Here is a 19,276-nt window from a genome sequence, read left to right on the forward strand (position 1 = left end):
CTGCAGCACCCGGGGGCTGGATCCCAGATCATTGGATCCTGCAGCACCCAGAGACTGGATCCCAGCTCATTGGATCCTGCAGCACCCAGGGGGCTGGATCCCACCTCAATGGATCCTGCAGCACCCGGGGGCTGGATCCCAGCTCTGGGATGTGTCGCAGCGTGTTCAGCGCCTGTAAGGACGTCAGGGGAGGGCTGAGGGACCATATTGAAATCGTCTGATGTAGCCGAACGTCTTTGTTTCCGTGTGTTTTTCTGTGCCGGTGCCTACCAAGGCCTCGGCCATAAACCACGTCTGTGGTTCTGTACTGGCCTCTCGAACACCTCAAGCTGCTGAAGCTCTCAGTCCCAGTGCTGTTGTTGTTAACACGGGCCAGCAAATAAAGATTGAATGTTTTCCATGCTCAGATATAAACCATCAGGTTTGATGTGCCGATATGTTCAGATAACGCGTCTGTTGTAAACCGGGGGAAGATGAGCCTTGGGGGGGAACATAAAGAGACACAAGTAAAGGCCTTTCGGTATTCAGGGAATAGTTATTCACTTAGATGATTTGGAGTTGCTTTTCCCAGTATAACAGAGCAAACCCATGCTCCGGCACTGTGTGTCTGCCGGTACGGACATCTTGGTAAAAATGGGCGGATTTGGTGCATGTGAGCCCAAACCCGGGCGGGAGGGGAGGGGGCTTCGCTGCGGCCCACGAGCAGGTTGTGTTGGGTGTTTCTGTGCGGAAAGGCTGCAGATCTTTGCTCAGCCCCTTGTTGTTCCAGCTCGTACATTAATGAACCCCCCGCTGAAGGTGAGTGAGGAGCTGGCAGGAGGTGCCCAGCATTTGAGAACGGGGAGCACCCCCACCTGCGAGTCCATTCTCCATCTCACCTGTGCATCGGCATGCAGAAATTCCCATTATTCTGCTTCTTATATTGAAGATTTGGATCAAAGCAGTAACGAATGAATATTTGCTAACAGTTCATGGCATCTCCTGCCCTCTGAGTGTCACCTCACACAATAATCGATTTTACGTATTTTTAGCGTGATGTCTCACTTTTGACTGTGTCGTTTTCTCCATTCCAGTGTTCCCGGGAGCGATCATGGATGAGAAACTGTCCTACAAGGAATTTCTGGACCGCAACGAGTCGTGGCCGATGGACGACAGAGACCTGTGCCTGGAGGCCCAGCCCGCGTTCCAGCCCGTGCCCATGGGTGCGTTACGCTCCACACCCCACTTTACCACTGGTGGGACACGACGCTGTCCCAGCTCTGTCCCTCAGGCTGGGTTTGTTCTCTCTTACTCACGCCTCAGTTCTTTAGGATGTGTTCTGTTTTCCTAAAACACGTAACATCGTGACGCTCACACATCAGCCCGACCTGCCCCGGAGCTCAGTCTGGCTGGTTGAAAGTGGATTTTCTCGTGCGGGGTTTTGGATCGTGGATTTTGATCGTGCGGGGGGCACGTTGCCCTCCCGTGGCAACGGCAGCTTTGTGGTTGACTCGCACAGTTTCACCGCTCCGGTGCTGTGGGTTTCAGAGCAAACCCCAGCGAGCTGGTGACAGCTGGGAGACGATGGCCCCGGCTCCGCAATGTCACGTAGCCGCGGCCGCAATGCGGTCGGGCTGCTCCAGACGCAGCCTCTGCGGCTGCTGGCGCTCCTGAAAATTACATGAGCCTTGTGTAACTTGCACCTGCAGGACGATTCCCCCTCACCCAGCACCACTCGCCCGGCTTTCGCTCCTTTTGGAGGAGGTTTATGTGAAATGACTTTCTCGCTCAGGAGGGTGTGAGCAGCGGGTGAGCTGCCCGGATCGGAACAGGCAGGGAGCGAGGGACAGATAGCGGCTGAAACAGGATGACACCTCTTTGATGTGTTTTTTAGCACTCTAGACCTGCCTACTAAATTATTCTCATGCTATCTCAATCTCATATTTACCAAGAGATGCTGTGAAGAAATTACATATTGTTACCAGGGTAAGAAGCGATTCATGGAACAAAAGCACCAGTAGTTTCCACACGCAGGCGCTGGATTTTTCCCTCCCTTTGCCTTGTTAGATGTTGATGTAGTTATGCGCAGTAGCCAGATGACAAACGTGTTGATTAGGAGCAATTTGCTTTCCTAGCCCAACACCCAGTGTTCTTTTGGCCCGAATAATGTGAATTTGTGGGTTCTCTATTGCATGAAACCACATTTCCTTAGACTTCATCTCCGTAGAGCGCCTGGACACACCGAGGGTACCACGTATGCTTCAGTATGAAATGATCCCTCTGTTCTGCTCCTCCTGGTGCTGCGTAGACAGGAGATGCTGCTCGGAGATGTTAAAAGATGTTATAATATTGCAATATAGAATGAACAAAACTCAATCATTATTGAGTTGCTTGCAAGCCTGGACAGCGTTACAAGGTCTTTATTTTGCATGTGTACCGTGATTTCTTACTGTGACTGCAGGTAAATATCTATACGTGAAGAGTTCTTATGTAGATGATCTCTAGTAATGTGCTTTATTAACCCACAATCATTGGCAAATTGGAGCTGTGAGGGATGTGAGCGTCTGTGGAAATGAGCTGGGAAGAAACTTTCCGAAATGCTTTGTCGATCTAGAAACAAAACTCTCAGATATTTCACATTTGTGTGGCTTCATTATATTTGAAACGGGCTGCAAACTTGGAGCAAGCGGAGAGTTGTTTTTCAGGGCTCGTTTGGTGCAGGAGCCGATAACGTCCTGCCCATCCCAGGAGTGCTGGAACTCCAGCGGGTACAAGGCTGCCTGGGGCTGGGGGAGGATCTTTGAGACGCGAGACAGAAGTTCAGCCCTCGCTCCTGCTCTGCCCTTTTCTCCCCTTCTTGTCCCTCTGGACTTTAGGCAGAGTTTAATCCGGGTCCCACATTTCCGCCGTGTCTTCCAGCTGCTGTACTAAGAGGGACGAGCAGCAGCACCTCTCTTAGTTTTTGAAGCGGTTTACTCTGAAGCAAGACGTTGTCTTGGCGTCTCGAATAGTCCGATAGATTTCTGGAGGAGTTCATGCCGCTCACTTCCCGTTGTTTGTCTGGAGGGAAACGCCACGTGCAGCTGGCACAGGCCAGCCAGAGCTCCTGGGGATCAGAACACACACCGGGCTTTGTGAACCAGGGGATGGTTCGTATGAGGGGGGAATCCTCCTGTTCTTCCCCTTTGCCGTGTCCTGGCCTTGGCCGTGTTACGGCACGGTGAGTGACTGGTTGTCATTTCTCCATGTCATTCTGTCCATGGGGTCACCTCGCTGCTCCGACTCATCCCCTTTCCAAAACTTGGGAGAGAGGCATTTCCTTTTGCTGAATCTTCAGCTGCTAAAGCAGCAGCTGTTGCAGACGATGTTCTGCTTTCGGTCTGTGGTTTACGTGCATACATCAACAAACCTAACGCAAGGGCAAGTGTAGAGTCCTGCATCTGGGCAGGAACAACCCCAGGTTCCAGTGCAAGTTGGGGAATGATCTGTTGGAGAGCAGTGTGGGGGAAAGGGAGCTGGGGGTGCTGGGGACAGCAGGGTGACCATGAGCCAGCACTGGGCCCTTGTGGCCAGGAAGCCAATGGTACCTGGGGTGGGTTAGAAGGGGGTGGTCAGTAGGTCAGAGAGGTTCTCCTGCCCCTCTGCTCTGCCCTGGGGAGACCACACCTGGAATATTGTGTCCAGCTGTGGCCCCCCAGTTCCAGCAGGACAGGGAACTGCTGGAGAGAGTCCAGCGCAGCCACCAAGATGCTGGAGGGAGTGGAGCATCTCCCGTGTGAGGAAAGGCTGAGGGAGCTGGGGCTCTGGAGCTGGACAAGAGGAGACTGAGGGGGGACTCATTCCTGGGGATCAAGATGGAAAGGGGGAGTGTCAGGAGGATGGAGCCAGGCTCTTCTGGTGACAACCAGGGACAGGACAGGGGTAATGGAATCAAGCTGGAACACAAGAGGTTCCGCTTAAATTTGAGAATAAACTTCTTCTCAGTGAGGGTGGCAGAGCCTGGCCCAGGCTGCCCAGTGGGGTTGTGGAGTCTCCTCTGCAGACATTCCAACCCGCCTGGACATGTTCCTGTGTAACCTCATCTGGGTGTTCCTGCTCCAGCAGGGGGATTGGACTGGATGATCTTTTGAGGTCCCTTCCAATCCCAAACGTACTGTGATACTGTGACCAAAGCTGGCACCAGAGGACTTGCAAAGGTGGATTAAAGATCCGACGGCCTCACCAGTGGCTGGGCCGGAGGGGATCGCTGATGGTGAAATGGGCTGTTCGGCTGCCCGGGGTGCTGGAAATGGCTGGTTTTCCTCGCTGGCTCGTAGCGTGGTTGGTACAGGTTTGTGCTGGAGTGCCGCTCTGGGGAGGAGTGCGGCTGGCCCCACGCTCCCCGGCCTGCCCGCTGACCCGGGGCTCGGCCCTTGTTCTGGATCGGTCACCAGTGTCCGTGTCCCTGGGTCAGGCGCTGGTGCTTCCTCCCTGCGGGGAGGGGACAGGTTCCCCATGCACCAATTGTCACCTCAGCTTCAGTCGCTTTTCCCTAGGAAGCCGTCTGAGCAACCGTGTTTTACTGCTGGGCGTAAATTCAAATTGTGAAGGTGTTTGCGCTGGTCAATAACGCTGCAAGTCCGGCATCGTGGGGTCAGGTCCATCGTCATCTTGGTTTTGTCCAGTAACCACACTGTTTGTCGTGGCTTCCCCGTGTGGTGACACCGGCCCTGTTCTTGTCCCCCGCAGACCCCTTCGGCATGCACCGAGGGGACACCCTGCCCGATTTATCCTTTCCCGCTGACATGAAGAACGTGCCGCTGTTCACGGACCACGTCGATGCTTCCAGAGACATCTACGGTGAGCTCCTCCCGGCGTTTGGCCCCGACCGCTGGCGTCTGGTGTTTCCTCTGACTTTTGCCTACTGAAAATTATTATGCTGCTGAGTTCCCAGACTTTATAATCCATTTTTTTGTACCTAAAGCCGTTCCAATAGCTACTTCAGGAAGGTATTTTTGAAGGATATTTAGGCAGAGATGGGACACCCGGACAAGCTGAGTTGAAGCAGGAGTTGCTGGTGGCTCTTCACGGCCACACACCAAATACGCGTGAACTTTGTCCACAAAGTGATCTCAGCGTTTGGATGACTGGAGTTTGGGTGGTTATTAACAACAGACTGGGGTTTGGGTGGTTATTAAGAACAGACTGGGGTTTGGGTGGTTATTAACAACAGACTGGAGTTTGGGTGGTTATTAACAACAGACTGGAGTTTGGGTGGTTATTAACAACAGACTGGAGTTTGGGTGGTTATTAACAACAGACTGGAGTTTGGGTGGTTATTAACAACAGACTGGGGTTTGGGTGGTTATTTACAATAGTTGATGGGAGCGGAAGCAGAAGGGAAATAATTTGCCTGTGCTTACTGTCCTATACCTCGTTAAAATTCTATATGCACACGCAATTTCCAGTGTGGTTTGTAAAGACGAGCTAATGGAGAGAGATGCTTACAAACCGCTTGTGAGGAGAACAGAATAGCTCATTTTCCAAGTGTTGTACAGACTTTATATTTTGGAGGGGAGTCATTAGGGCTAGCGTGGTGATTAACAAATGACCTTTGGTTTCGTTAGCACCGCATGGATCTATGATGGTACCTGAACAGCCTTTGTTTGGGCCCCTGTATTCTGCAGAGGCTCTGGACCCATCGGCCTTCATTGGCCTGGACTCAGCTGCAGGATTTCTGCAAGACAAAGCAGGTAAGGAGCGGGCGCTTTGCTCTGCTGGTCCGTCTTGCTGCCTTGGTTTGAAGGGCACAGGGTGGGAAATCTCGGTTTACTGCTCCTAAAGAATCTTGGAGGGAAGTTGATGCGTAAAATGAGTCAAGATGAGGAAGTTTCCTGTTGGCAGTGACAGTTGTTGGAGCGGTGTGGGTGTCGTGGAGATGTGAGGAGCTCACGGGAGGGCTGAGGCTGGAAGGAGATCTCCAGGGCCACCTTGGCCCCGGCTCTGCTCCAGCAGGGTCACCCAGAGGAGCTGGGTGGAGAGCCTGCTCTGCTGGTGGGAACTCTGCTCGGACGCCTTCGCTTGCAATAACCCCCGAAGAACACCATGTTCTGGGGCTGTTCCTAAAGGGAGCTGAAAAGTTACCTGGGAATGAGCCCAGAAACCAACACAATCGATACCTTCAACTGAAAAAATAAAGCAAGGTCAGCGGCGGGACTGAACGTGTCCTTTTTCCACAGTGCCTGAAGAACACTGGATGGGAGCTCAGCACGACATGAAGGGACCCGGCGCCCCTTTCTTTGTGGAGCCACCAGGTAAATCCATTTTGCCTTGATGTGCAGGAGCCGTCTGTTCAGAGTTTGTGCGGAGCGGCAGCAGAGCTGCTCAGCTGCCTCCTCAGGAGCCGCAGGCCAAGCATGAAGTGGGACCTGGCCAAGAGAAACAGTTTCTGGTTCCTCGATCCATTCACAATAGAAACGTGTGTTTCAGAGAGATGTTACTTAACACGTGTTTTCCGGGTTAGTGCTGTGGGTGGGGAACCCTGCATTTTATAGGCTGTTTGCTTCTAATTTAGGGTAACAAATTTAATATATTCAGTTCTGAGCCCCGTAGATATTAGTGGCGTGTCCCTTTGGGGTGTGTTTTGTAGCAGGGGGTTGTTGGGGCGTTGTTACACATACAGACGTGTGCAAAACACTCCGTCCAGTAGCAAGCTCTGTGGGTTCCAGAGCGCGTCTCCATTCTGGGTGTCTCCATTACAGCGCAGGTTCCTTAATTTCCAGTTGGGATGCGTGTTCGAGCGTTACCTGACCCTAAAATAATAAACAGGGTGAATAAAGTTTACTGCTGAAACAATACTCTGAAACTGGAACTTTGCTGCTCTTAAATCTTTGAAGCTCCATTGAGACACAGTTCCGCTGCGGCTGCCTGCGCATGAGGATGTTTGATCCGTACTGGGATCTTTATTGCCGATGTGGGGGAAGAAGCTGGGGAGTGAGTAGTTTAACACTGGTCCGAGCTACAAAGTGTTCCTGGAGCTGGTGGCTCTGCCCAGGGCTCAGGGTACCATGGGGTGATTAGCTGAATGTTTCTAAATCTGTCCCAGCAGCTGCTTCTCTCAAGCTCCAAGTCTTTGCTTAGGGGTTGCAGAAACGAATTATGTGGAAATTGGCAATAAAAAGTGATTCTGTTTGGGTCCAGTCCAGCCGGGATGCTGAGGGCGAGCTCACTCCTCAGGGTGGCTGCAACCAGCAGCTCCTGAAGAGAACCCTCTTTGTAAGATCTTGGGCTGCTTAATTAAGCCTGGCTTTGTGTTCCCCGTGCCCCCGCAGTGACAGAAGCGATAAAGCCGAACTCGTCGGGCCGCCTGTCAGCGATGGCTCCTCCTTTCATTCCTGCTGCAGCCCCAGTGTCCCTGGGAGAGGCCGGAGCTGCTCACGGACCAGGTAAATCAGCCCCCAGGTAAATCAGCCTGGCCTAAGGGCGGGTGCCGGGTTTAGGCCCGGCCTGAGCAGCGGTGATGGTGGAGAGACGAGGGGTCGCTGCCTCGGGAGGAGACGCCGTGCGGTGCTCAGGGTCCCCTGCGAGCGGGGCTTTGTGGCACCCGCTGCTGGGGGGGAGAAGCAGCCGCTGCGCTCGACTCCAGCGCCTGTCTCCCAGCCCAGTGAAGCTGATTAACGCTTCTTTACTCTCTCAAAATTTAAGCTGCAGAAAAATGTTAATGTGTGTCAAAAGCACGGTTGTACCATAGGTCTGATGCTGTATAGAAATACCTTTGAAACTGGGTATTTTAAAGGCTCTCCTTTAAAACAGATTTATTAAGGTGTTTGTATACAGCATCAGACTCGTGGTGCGTTTTGCACCCGCCTTTGTCCCATTTCTTTAGGCTTTATTCCCGTGCTTTCCACGATTCACCAGGGAGCGTCCACACTGCTTTTACTGTCTATTTCTGTACTGTCTTATTCACCCGTAAAATCACAATCCATACGTTTTATTTTGGAGAAGATCAAGATATCACTTCAGAGGGAAAAAAAAAGGGCAAAATGGAGTGAGAGCTGGTGCGTAATGGACTTTGTGCTGTGGTTCAGCGGAGCGCTGGTTTTAGCTAGATGGACCCTGAAGTGCTATTTGAAAAGGGACTTTTGCCATTTTTCTAGTTTCTTTCCTTTTTCCGTTCGAAGTGTCTAATTTAAGATTCAATGTCTTTTCCACTGTTTCGCGGGGATATTTTTAGATGCGACTCCGACGGTCAGTAGAAATTTTATGTATATTTTTTAACATCTACTCGGCAAATGTCGGAGACGTTCAGGTCACGGCGCTGCGTCTCACGGGGCGTGGGCAGCGCTGTTGGACGAAGAGCCGCAGAACAGGAACCTCGTGCTTCTGGCTCTTGGTAATTTGTGAAAACTGGCCTCTAGACAGCTGGAACATTCAACCAAACTGCCTGAAAAACCCTCCTTGGGGGGGATTTTGTGAAAACGCTGACTTAACCGCAGAGTTTGATTGTACCGTGAACTGACAGATGCTGTTCTGAAACTCGCAGCTCGGTGTTCAGGGGATGTTATGTAAAAAATGAGCGAGGCCAAGCGGGGCATGAAAGACTAAAGGGCACAGAGTGACTCAGCGGACGGCGGAGTCGGGAGTGGAGACGCTCCCGCTCTGCTCACTGCACCAACAGGAGTTCAGTGAACATCTGGGATGGCTCAGGACTTTTCCGCTGGTGCAATACCCACCTGGGCTCCCCAAGGTGACACCAAAGTGTGTGTTCTGCTGGGACGGGTTTGCTCCAGGGGACCCAGCAGCTCTGGCTACAGAGCAGCAGGGAGTTTTTGAGTGAAAACAAGGCATTTTTGGCTGGTGGATGTTGAGTGTTAGGTCGAGAGAGGTTCTCCTGCCCCTCTGCTCTGCCCTGGGGAGACCACACCTGGAATATTGTGTCCAGCTGTGGCCCCTCAGTTCCAGCAGGACAGGGAACTGCTGGAGAGAGTCCAGCGCAGCCACCAAGATGCTGGAGGGAGTGGAGCATCTCCCGTGTGAGGAAAGGCTGAGGGAGCTGGGGCTCTGGAGCTGGACAAGAGGACACTGAGGGGGGACTCATTCCTGGGGATCAATATGGAAAGGGGGAGTGTCAGGAGGATGGAGCCAGGCTCTTCTGGTGACAACCAGGGACAGGACAAGGGGCAATGGGTGCAAACTGGAACACAGGAGCTTCCACTGGAATATGAGAAGCAACTTGTTTGGGGTGAGGGTGGCAGAGCCTGGCCCAGGCTGCCCAGGGGGTTGTGGAGTCTCCTTCTGTGCAGACATTCCAACCCGCCTGGACACCTTCCTGTGTAACCTCATCTGGGTGTTCCTGCTCCATGGGGGATTGCACTGGATGAGCTTTCCAGGGCCCTTCAGCCCCTGACACTCTGGGATTCTGTGTCTAACACCACAGTCAAGGATACAACACAACACGAGGCTGCGGTAGGAAGAGCACTGGCGTGCACTGGGCAGTGTCATGAAAACCAGTACAACTGGGGTGCACTGGTGCAAGGGAGCAGGTGATGCTGAAAGACAAGGAGTGAAGCCATCTCTAGCCATAAACCCCCCATAGGTATTGACGCTCTGTATTTTTGTTGGTTTCTGTAGCAGATGCGGCGTGTGTTCCTGCCTCGGCTGTGGTGTCTGCAGAAAACGCCGAGTCCGTTGCAGCAGCAGCCCCCGGCGCTCCTCAGGCTCTGGGCGCTGGATTTGCGCCCCCGGCAGATGCCGACGCTCTGCAGGCCACCGCTGCGGGGTTTGCTCCTGCTCCAGAAGCCAAAACGCCCAGTGCTGCCCCTGTCCCCGGGGCAGAGAGCGGCTTCCCCCCGGCACCCGCTGCTGCCCCCCCTGCTGCTGCGCGTCCGGAGCTCCCCCCAGCAGGAGACGCGGAATGTGACCACGCTGCGGATTTGGGATTTGCCCCAGCAGAAGATGCGGAATCTCACCATGCCGTGGATTTGGGATTTGCCCCAGTAGAAGATGCGGAATCTCACCATGCCGTGGATTTGGGATTTGCCCCAGCAGCGGATGCAGAGTCTCACCACGCCATGGATTTTGGATTTGCACCAGCACCAGACATGGAATCTCAGCACGGTGTGGATTTGGGATTTGCCCCAGCAGCAGATACTAAATCTGACCACGGTGTGGATTTGGGATTTGCCCCAGCACCAGATGTGGAATCTCAGCACGCTGTGGATTTGGGATTTGCCCCAGCAGCAGATACCAAATCTCACCACGCTGTGGATCCCGAGATTGCCCCAGCAGCAGACGCGGAGTTTGCTCCTGCACCAGAAATCAACCACCACCACGACATGGATGCTGCGTTTGCTCCCGCACCAGAAATCAACCACCACCACACCATGGATTCTGCGTTTGCTGCCGCAGCAGCATGCAAGCCTCCTCCTGCCACGGACGCTGGGTTTGTCTTTCCGGAAGCCACGTGTGTCCCTGCGTCTGAAGAGCGTGCGGCGGAGCAGGACAGAGCAGCCCTGGGCAGAGCTCCGGCAGGTGGGTCTGGCCCGGGAGCCTCCCGAGGCGTCCGGCAGGCTGTGCAGAGGGCGAGAGGCCGCGGGAGCTGGCGCGGCACCAGCGGCACCGCCGGCCGCACGGGAGCGCACTTGGAGCACGACTGTCAAATTCAAAGCGGATTTTTGTGGTGGGTAGGGTCGTGATACGCCTCGCACTAAACATGTTGGGCAGAGCTCAGTTCTGCTGTCACCACGTGGGCAGGCGAAGCGCTTCACGAGGATTGTTCACTTAGGAAATAGAAAACTAGATTATCTTGATGTTTTTTGGCTTGTCGTTCTTAGCAGTGCTGCGTGTTTTTAGGACAGCCACAGGGGCGTTTGAGTTCATCCCTGCTAGGACTTACTTTTGTACAGCTGCCATCCTCAGCTTCTACCAAGATCTCCACAGGTCCCGTAGGACACTGGTTGCAAACAAGGGTTCTTCTCTTGAGAGCAGCTCCTGAACAGGCTGGTGATAATCTTGTGACGTTTCCTTGCAATGCCTAGCGGCGGTGGGGTCTCCCAGGACACTGTCCTTTCAGAGGGACAATGACTGATGAAGTCCCACACAAGCGCGGGGCAGACGCGGTGTGTGTGGAGTGACTGCAGAAGGACTTGGACTGAGGTGTTTTCTGTCTTCTCTTACTCTCTAATGATAAGTTTCAAAAGAGAGACGTTTTAACACAAAACCCTCTAGAAAGTAGTAATGGAGAGGTGGGTGAATAGAAGAGTACCAGACAATACGGGAGGAAATGCCTTAGCAGAGCGCTCGGGCTTCATCTGCTCTAAAATATGAGCTGTTGTTCCTTGCGTTCCGTTTGCAGAAGCGACTGCAAATGTGGGAGAAGAGCCGAACGTCCCCGAGGCTCGTGCTGGTGTTTTGGCGAACGCCGAGGAGACCAAACCCCGCCCCGGGTGCCAGGAGGAGCGTGTGCCCGCACAGAGGAACCATCTCGCCCAGCCAGGTGAGCAACGCGAGCCCAGCAACGCCGCCGAAATCCCAGAGGTTGTCAGTGCGGGGGGACACGGGGACCACGTAGATAGATTGTGTGTTAACGGTGGAAATCACCTTCGTGTAACTCGTCTTTTTCTTCCTCATCTGTAGAAATTGAACCAACATCTAACGTGAGTTTTATTTCTATTTAAAATGGAAATAAAATTACCTGTAGATCTGTTCTCCGGTGTAATTATGTCTTACGAATTAACACTTGTTATAATTGTCTGCAGATAGGAATTCTGTAGCGTCTGCATGAATATATTGGGAGATATATGTGAATCTGAGGTGCTTAGCGTTACATATGCACTCCACGCTGATAACGGAGTAAATGGGGGATTTGAATTCCAGTGTTAAGCCAGTACAGTCTGAATTGGGTTGATTGTAAAGAGGGAAAGAAAGCCCCAAACCCTCACCCTGTGCTCAAGCCCCAAGACAGTCCTTGCTTCATGTTCCACCTCCACCTGGGCACGTCTGCCCAAGTATAAAATTGCTGCTTAAAATGGGATTGCGAGGAGATAATCCATAGCCACCACCTTATCTCACAGACTTCATCCTTGGTAACAACAAAAGCGGAACCCGTGCCCTTCTCGGGTCTCGCTTTACCTACGGCTTGCCTGGATTCCTAAGAACTGAAGCATTCTGTTTGTGGTTTTGTATTTCAGTTCCAGTAGAAGCAAAAGAAGCCGTTGCACTAGAAAATAACGACTCCCTTCCAGAAAAACCCCTTCCCAGCCTGGGTGTGACTGTTACAGAGAAACTGGAGGAGGAGGCCGAACACAACCACGTCCAACACGCAGAACCTCAGCAAGAGAAACCCCTGCAGGAGCCCACAGGTAGGATATAGATAGTCATTCCGTTTTAGAGTGGCAGTGTCCTCTGTGAACTACTCACCTTTTCCTCGGGCTGCGTTGCAAGCAGAAATGGTTTTTGCACCGAGCAGCTGGGCGTTCTCGGCGTAGCTCGGTGACTCTGCCTCCAACCCCTGCCCTCCTCAATGGGCTTTGCCCTCCACCTTCTCCCCAAATCTGGGTGCTCCCGGGGCTTTATCGCTGGGACTGCCTTATCTCTTTCCTCCTGGAGAATTTAAGAGCTCACCATCTTTTTTGCCGTTACTGCTAGCTTTTGATTTCGGTGTTAAAAAGGACCATTAATTCTTATTACAATATTCCTAGTGAAGACCTCCTTCCAAATTGAGTTCTATAATGACCAAAGGAAATGGGTTGGCTTTTCCTGCTCTGCTAACCCGGCCTGTCCCTCGGTGCTTACGCTGGTGACCGGGGGCTCGTTTGTGGAGCGGGGCTAACGAGAAGCGACCGACGCTGTCCTGGACACCGGTGGCTGGTGGCTGCGGAGCCCGCGGGGATGACGGGTACAGCGCGCGGCTGCCGGGCCGGAGCATCCGCTGCGCCCACCGCGGGCGCTGCGCGAGCCGGGCGCTCTGCTCCCCTTCCCCGTTATCCCCTTCGCCCTCCCCAACTCTCATCTTTCCTCTGATCTTCTCTTCTCACATTTTGGAGGGATTCCAGTTAGGGATATATAAAGTGTAGCTTTTGTTTCTTGTCTTGCTAAGACTAAATGGATCCCTAATGCATTTTTAAAAAGAAATGGCATGTCCTCGCAAGAACTGTGGGAAGAGCATGTATCAGGAATTCTGTGTTTTTAAGTAGCATTGACGTATTTATCAGTAGTAGTTTAAACAGGTTTTGCGTGTAAATGTCTATCACAGCCCTGCTGAGGTGGATCTAGAATTAGTGTGGTATCAGTGCTGGAAAATTCCACATATAATGACTGTATGGACTGTTTTAGATAGCTAAAATCACATCTGTAGTCTATATATATATATATTTTTAAAGCAAATAGTTGCTTCGATGTTTGAGCAGGCTTCCTGTATTCCAGGTCTCCCTACTGCACAAATCAGGCAAGCTTACAAACCCAGTGACCGCAGGTTTGGCAGAGCAAAGCCTGCCCCAGTGCCTATTGCAGATGTGCCGGGACAGAAGAGCGCTGACCCAAACCTAGAGCCTTGTTCCCTAGTGGAGCCCGGACCGGCCCCTCGCACTCGGGTTTCGCACAGGAAGGCGCCCGAGCAGACGCCCAACGCGCCGCCGGAGCTTGGGGAGAGCTGCAGGGACGCCCCGCGGGACGGCTGGGACGCGGAGGGGTCGCTGGCCGTCGTGAAGAGAAAGAAGAAGAAACCGAAACAGAAGAGAAACCAGCTGCCCAGACCCATGGAGCTCTGGGATGAAAACGCAGCGGGCTCAAGAGCTCCTAGAAATCCTCCGTTTGCTGCGGAATTGCAAAAGCCAGAGGTCTGTCCCTTTGCTGAAGCTCGCAAAGAGCAGGCGCTTGCCTCGGATCTGCCAAAGGACGCGGAATTAATAACCCAGAGTCATAACCTGGGTGATCACAGTGCCTTCTCAGTGCCAGCACTGGCACAGCAAGCCCCAAAACTCAGTGTGCCCTTAGAACCCCTGTTGGGTGCGAAAAATGAAGCCCCAAAACTCGGTGTGCCCTTAGAACCCGTGTTGGGTGTGAAAAATGAAGCCCCAAAACCCAGCGTGCCCTTAGAACCCGTGTTGGGTGCGACAAATGGAGATGCCGTGAAAACAGCGGAAAGAAGAGGTGACGGTTTGATGCCACAAGCTAAAGGCAAAAGAAAAGAGGTTCCCTTGCAGCAGGTGGGCAGGAGTGAGGTGGGGGAATCCGGCACAGCAAAGGGGCCAACGAGGCCTCTGGAAAGAGATTTTCTTGATAAAAATGGGAAGAGGGAGGATAAGGAGCCAAAACGTGCTGAGCCGACGGCGTCTCTTCCAGAAGCGATCAACCCGAGCAGAGCAGAAACTCCTTCAGACTCCGGTACCTCGGGGGGAGCATTGAAGGCTCCAACAAACCCCACAAAAACGCCTGTTCCAGCATTAATTTCACCAAAACCTGAGGATGTTACTCCTTTGCAAACCAGAAAGGCCGATGGTTCATCGGAGCAGCCGTTCCTTCCGCCAGCCAAGTCCGATGCGACCGGCCATCCCGGCGCTGCGGATGGAGCGACGGCAGCAGGTTTCCCCGATAAAAACAAAGGGAGAGGGTTTATTGCGTTAGAGCAGCAGACTGGAAAAGATCCCGATATCGCACATGGGACGGACAGGCCGAAAAAAAAGCGTGGGGAAGGGAAAGGGAAAAGAATCAAAAGCTTCTCCGAGCAGACGGCGCTTTCGGAGGATGTGAGCAAACCTAGCGATGGGGCCGGGGCGGATGAGGCTGTGGAAGAAGCGGGTTTCCCCGGTCAAGGCAGAGGTTTGGCTGCCCGAGGCCATTCCCCCGCGAGCGGCACGCAGGCCGACAAGCCGAAAAAAAGAGGTGGTGATGGAAGAAGTAAAAGAGGGGAGAGAATTTTGTACCAGCCGCCTTTTCTTGTGAATAGGCTGGACGCGGGTGGTTTTCCTGATGTAAACGATAAAGCCAAGGAAGTGGGTGTTGGTGATAAAGGCAGAGAGCGGGGCTGCGTTCCTGCTGGGGCTTCTCAGGAGAATACAGCAGGTGTTACTAAAATGCAAAGGCCAAGTGAAATGCTAACAGAGGAGCCCAAAGAAAAGGCTGGAAAAGGTGAAATGGCCGATTTGGGTGCGTTAGACCAACCGTTCCTGCTGGAGAGCAGGAGGGAGGAAGCACAGCATCTCAGTGCGGCCGACACGATCGGCAGAGCAAAAGAGGTAGATTTGGTTGATAAAGGCAAAGATGCTGGAGTCGCTTGTGCAGGTGAAGCGGTTGTGAGGAATTCTGATGGGACACCGGGGGCGGACAAACCCAGGAAGAGAGGGAGCGATGGGAAGAGGAAGAAACCCGAGAAGAGCCCTTTGCGGCAGGCGGCTCTGCCGGACCCCGCGGGGGCAGCCCGCGCCTTCCCCAGCACAGAGCGGGTGGCTGGAAACACCAAGGAAGGGACCGTCGAGAAAGGAAAGGGGGCTGGTTTTGGACGAGAGCTTTTGCTGGAGGAGCCTGAAATACAGGGTGGCAACAGAAGTTTCTCTGATCAGCTGGTTCTTTCGGGTCATAAACTAGAGGCGGCAGAGCCACAGCTGGCCCAGGCTAAGGGAAGGTGGCCCGTGGATGCCGGTGAGGAGCGGGGTGCACCCGGGGCCGTCCCCGAGCACGGCACGGCCGCCGCTGCCATGGTGGGCAAACCCAAGAGAAAAACTAGAGATGCGAAAGGCAAAAGGGCTGAAAATGGTGTGGAGCGCTGTGCTGCGCAGGGTGAGCAGCTGGGGAATATCCAGCACACTCAGGCTTTGGAGAACGGCACAGGGACTGAATCCAGCAGCTCGGTGAGTCTGACCCATAGCGCTGCGGAACCGGAGCCAGAAAAACCACACGCGGGCAGCACAGAGAAATGCCAAAAACCCGAGGGCACCGTGCGGCAGCATAAAGCAGGTGCAGAGATGGGTCCTCGTGACAAGGAGCCCACTGACAGGTGTGAAGCGGAGAGGGGGGGTGGATTTCCCGTCCTGGAGCATGCAGCAGTGGCAGATCACGCTCTGGCCGCGGTTACTGATGGGTGTGAACAGAGGGGGGCTGATGGGAGCGATAAGAAGGCTCAAAACGCCTCTGAGCAGCCTGTGTTGCTGGAGCCAAAACCAGCTGGGAGGGAAGTGCGGCCTCCCATGGGATACGGGATGGAAGACATGGACTGGGTAGATGAGAACAGAAACATTACGAACTTCCCCAGCGGCCCTCAGGCACTTTGGAATAATAAAGGAAGCGACTTGGAATCCTTTGCTCAGGCTGCAGTAACTGGCCCCGGTGACAGTGGTGACGTTTCTTCTGGCTTCCCAGAGCAGGACGGTGCAAAAATCAAGGGGCTTCCTCCTCCTGAAGCTGTAACAGAAAAGAGCAGCAAAGAGCCTGGGTTTGGTGCCAAGGAGGAGATGCAGACACAGAAATCTCGTGGGCAGCCCACCGATCTGGGACAGGGAGAGCCTGGAGAAGAGCTTCCAAAGGAGGATGCTAAAACCACAGCTGCTGGTTCCCCGGCGGGGAGCGAGGCGGGGAAACTGCTTTCTTTGGACCGTTCAGTTGAACAGGACGTGAAATCAAAGGACGAAGTTCACCTTCCTCCCGTGGCAAAGGTGGGTGATAAAGAGAGCAAAACCGCTGATAAAAATGAAACGGCTGACAGCACTTCCTCAGAGCGGCCCTGGGAGGTGGCGGATCCAGCAAACCGGGCAGCCGTGGGTGCCAAAGGGACGGAGGCGCTCGGAGCAGCCGCCTCCTCTGGCCAGAGGGACACGGGGTCCGTCTCCCCAGGACTCGCGGCGGTGCCGGACAGCAAAGCAGGAGCCGCCGCCTCAGTGGAGGATGGAGCTGGAGCGGCCGAGCTGGGCGGAGGTGGGAAGAGTGAGCAGGACTCCCTGCAGCACCCGGGGGGCTTGGGCAGCAACGTGGCTGGAGCAGAGGTGGCTGGTTTCAATGTGACCGCGGCCCAAACGACCCAGACAAGCCCCAGCGATGAGCAGAAAGGCGGCTCCACGCCTGCCCAAGGGGACGCCGCTCACCTGGAGGACGCCCCGGCGTCCAAGCCCGACGTCGATAAACCTCGAGACGCAACTAAAGAAAAGGAAGAACACGAACAAAAAGCCGTGAAGGAGGCCAAGAAAGTGAAAGCTGCAGAACAGCTCAAAAGCTACATGAGACCCACCAAGGCGCGAGGGGTGACCGCGGCGCCCACCAGGCTGGCAGCTGCGGCCCGGGAGAAACCAAAGGTGCCGAAAGCCGCGGGCACGAGCCGGCAGCAGCCAGACAAAGGTGTGTGTTCGCGCCGGGAGCTCGGCGGTGTCGCCCGGCTTGCCCTTGCTGCTTGTCGGTGCCTTGGCATGAACCCCTGAGCCTTAATCCGATGTGGCACAAGCGAGTGCGGCATGACCGGGGGTTTTTTGGCTGGTTTGAGAGGCTGTTGGTTCTGCTTGCCTGTCTCACAGTGCTAATTCCCAGCGTTTGAAGGACTGACAGCTTGGTCTGGGTGCTACAACTCTGGATAAGTTTTTAACTATAATTCACTCAGAGTTAATTTTACATGATGTATTTGAGTAACCTTGCACTTTTGGGTGTTAAGTTACATTAGCCTCTTGTCGTCCCAGACTGGAAATGACCTTGATCTGCGATGCAGCGGTGAATCCTGATCACTAACAGCGCTGTGTGCCGCTGACGGGCAGGGGACGCGGCGTTGCCGTGGTAGGAAATGTTCTTGGTCGCTGTCGGGTTGCAGGGCTTGGTTTTAAATCTGCAACCATCTGCTTTTCCTCCTGCGACTGGTTCATGACTTGATCTTAACTACCTTGAACGGCTACATCTATAAAACATGATGCTTCCTTCTAGAATGATGATCTTTAGCAAAGCGAGTGGTGAGAAAGCCAGAGCTGCACTGATGGGGTTTAGGGCTTTATCTCCGTGGGGACCGCGGAGGGACCGGTAAGAGTTTGGGGCTGTAGACCCCGGCTGGGCTCCAGGGAGCAGGACCCACGTTCTCACAGCAGGTCAGATGGAATTCATTTCATAGCGTTTAATGAAGTTTGTAGGAAATTTGAAATGGAGACGGAATAAAAAGCCATCGTAGTTGTGACTGCACGCGCTCCTGCGGGAGCTCCCGCCTGCTGCGATGGGCAGGGGGTTGCTCCCTTGGCTGCTCTGGGTTTTTGCCTCGTCATCGGGCACCAAAGTTCGTTTGTTCCGCTGCCAGTTTGCATGATGCAGCCACTAACTTCCCGAGCGGAGAGCTGGAGTGCGCCTTAACACGCCGGGCAGGTTTGCTGGGAGGTCTTGTAGTTTTAATGAGTGTTGCATAACGCGGAGTGGTTCTATTTTGGTGGAAGTGGTGTTCTGTGCATGAACTTGTGCCTGCAGAAGTGATGTTCTTTGGTGCATGATGCTACAAAGTCAAGGGAGAGCTGAAGGCAGCAGCTTTACAAACAACCCCTAAAGCCTTTGTGCTGTCTGCTAGACGTCTCGATTTTCCTTCACTGACTGTTGTGTTCAAGGGAGCAGAACTTTAGTCTCAGATCCAAGCAAGGAAGAAAAGCCCCTCCCGAGGGTCTGGCACAGGTAAAGTGTTTATGGAGCTGCAGGTTCCTGGTTTGGGGCAGCACATCAGTACGTCAGCAGGTCTGTAAGTTGCCCTGACCTAAGTTTGTGCAGGACTTTAATAATATTCCGTTTCTTCCATCCTTTCAACGCTTCACAGACTCACGGTTGGGTTTAGTTTTTAAGAGAAGCTCTGAATGATGGAGCCTGTTGGGTTGACACATTCCCGGGGCCAGTGATGCCCACGGTGACCACGCGACATCGGGGCTGGTGACGGAGCCCAAAGCCGCGGGGACAGCGGGTTGGCTTTGCCATCCCCACACCGTACCGACACTGTCTGTCTGTCTGTCTGTCCATTCGCTGCTCAGCTCGCAACCAGCTCCAGGGAGCTGTGAAACGGCAGCAGAGCCCCGCGTTGGCACAGCCGGGTGGGAAAGGGGAACGCGAGTTCAAACCAGACATGGTGCAGGGAGGGTGTCGATGTCGAGCCGTGAACCGGAGTGTTCACAGAGCCAAAGGGATCCAGAGCCTTGTTATAGTCCAGATTTTCATAGAATCACAGAACGGTTTGGGTTGGAAGGACCTTTAAAGGTCAGCTAGTCCAGATTTCAATTTGGCTGAACCGACGGGGCCATGGGCTGTACAGACCCTGACGCGCCAGTTCCCCTCCTGCTGAGATAACAACTCACTGCTCCCAGCGCTTCTATTTTTACCCATCACCAGA

The 19,276-nt window shown here is 53.8% G+C and overlaps 1 protein-coding gene across 9 annotated transcripts in view; it reads left to right on the forward strand.

Moving 5' to 3' along the window:
- The window catches only part of MAP4 (microtubule associated protein 4), a 144,691-nt gene that overhangs the window by 81,212 nt on the left and 44,203 nt on the right, over positions 1-19,276 (forward strand). For 7 of the 9 annotated variants that reach the window (XM_065054872.1, XM_065054876.1, XM_065054878.1 and 4 more), the window contains 9 exons: positions 1,074-1,202; positions 4,708-4,818; positions 5,586-5,711; positions 6,198-6,272; positions 7,290-7,403; positions 9,589-10,488; positions 11,312-11,452; positions 12,147-12,317; positions 13,381-17,280. In XM_065054872.1, coding sequence (XP_064910944.1) covers positions 1,074-1,202; positions 4,708-4,818; positions 5,586-5,711; positions 6,198-6,272; positions 7,290-7,403; positions 9,589-10,488; positions 11,312-11,452; positions 12,147-12,317; positions 13,381-17,280 — 5,667 coding nt within the window. The remainder of the gene's footprint in view (positions 1-1,073; positions 1,203-4,707; positions 4,819-5,585; positions 5,712-6,197; positions 6,273-7,289; positions 7,404-9,588; positions 10,489-11,311; positions 11,453-12,146; positions 12,318-13,380; positions 17,281-19,276) is intronic. The other 2 variants (XM_065054877.1, XM_065054881.1) reach the window with 2 other exon arrangements.

Source organism: Columba livia, chromosome 2 (genome assembly GCF_036013475.1).
Source record: "Columba livia isolate bColLiv1 breed racing homer chromosome 2, bColLiv1.pat.W.v2, whole genome shotgun sequence".
Taxonomy (NCBI): domain Eukaryota; kingdom Metazoa; phylum Chordata; class Aves; order Columbiformes; family Columbidae; genus Columba; species Columba livia.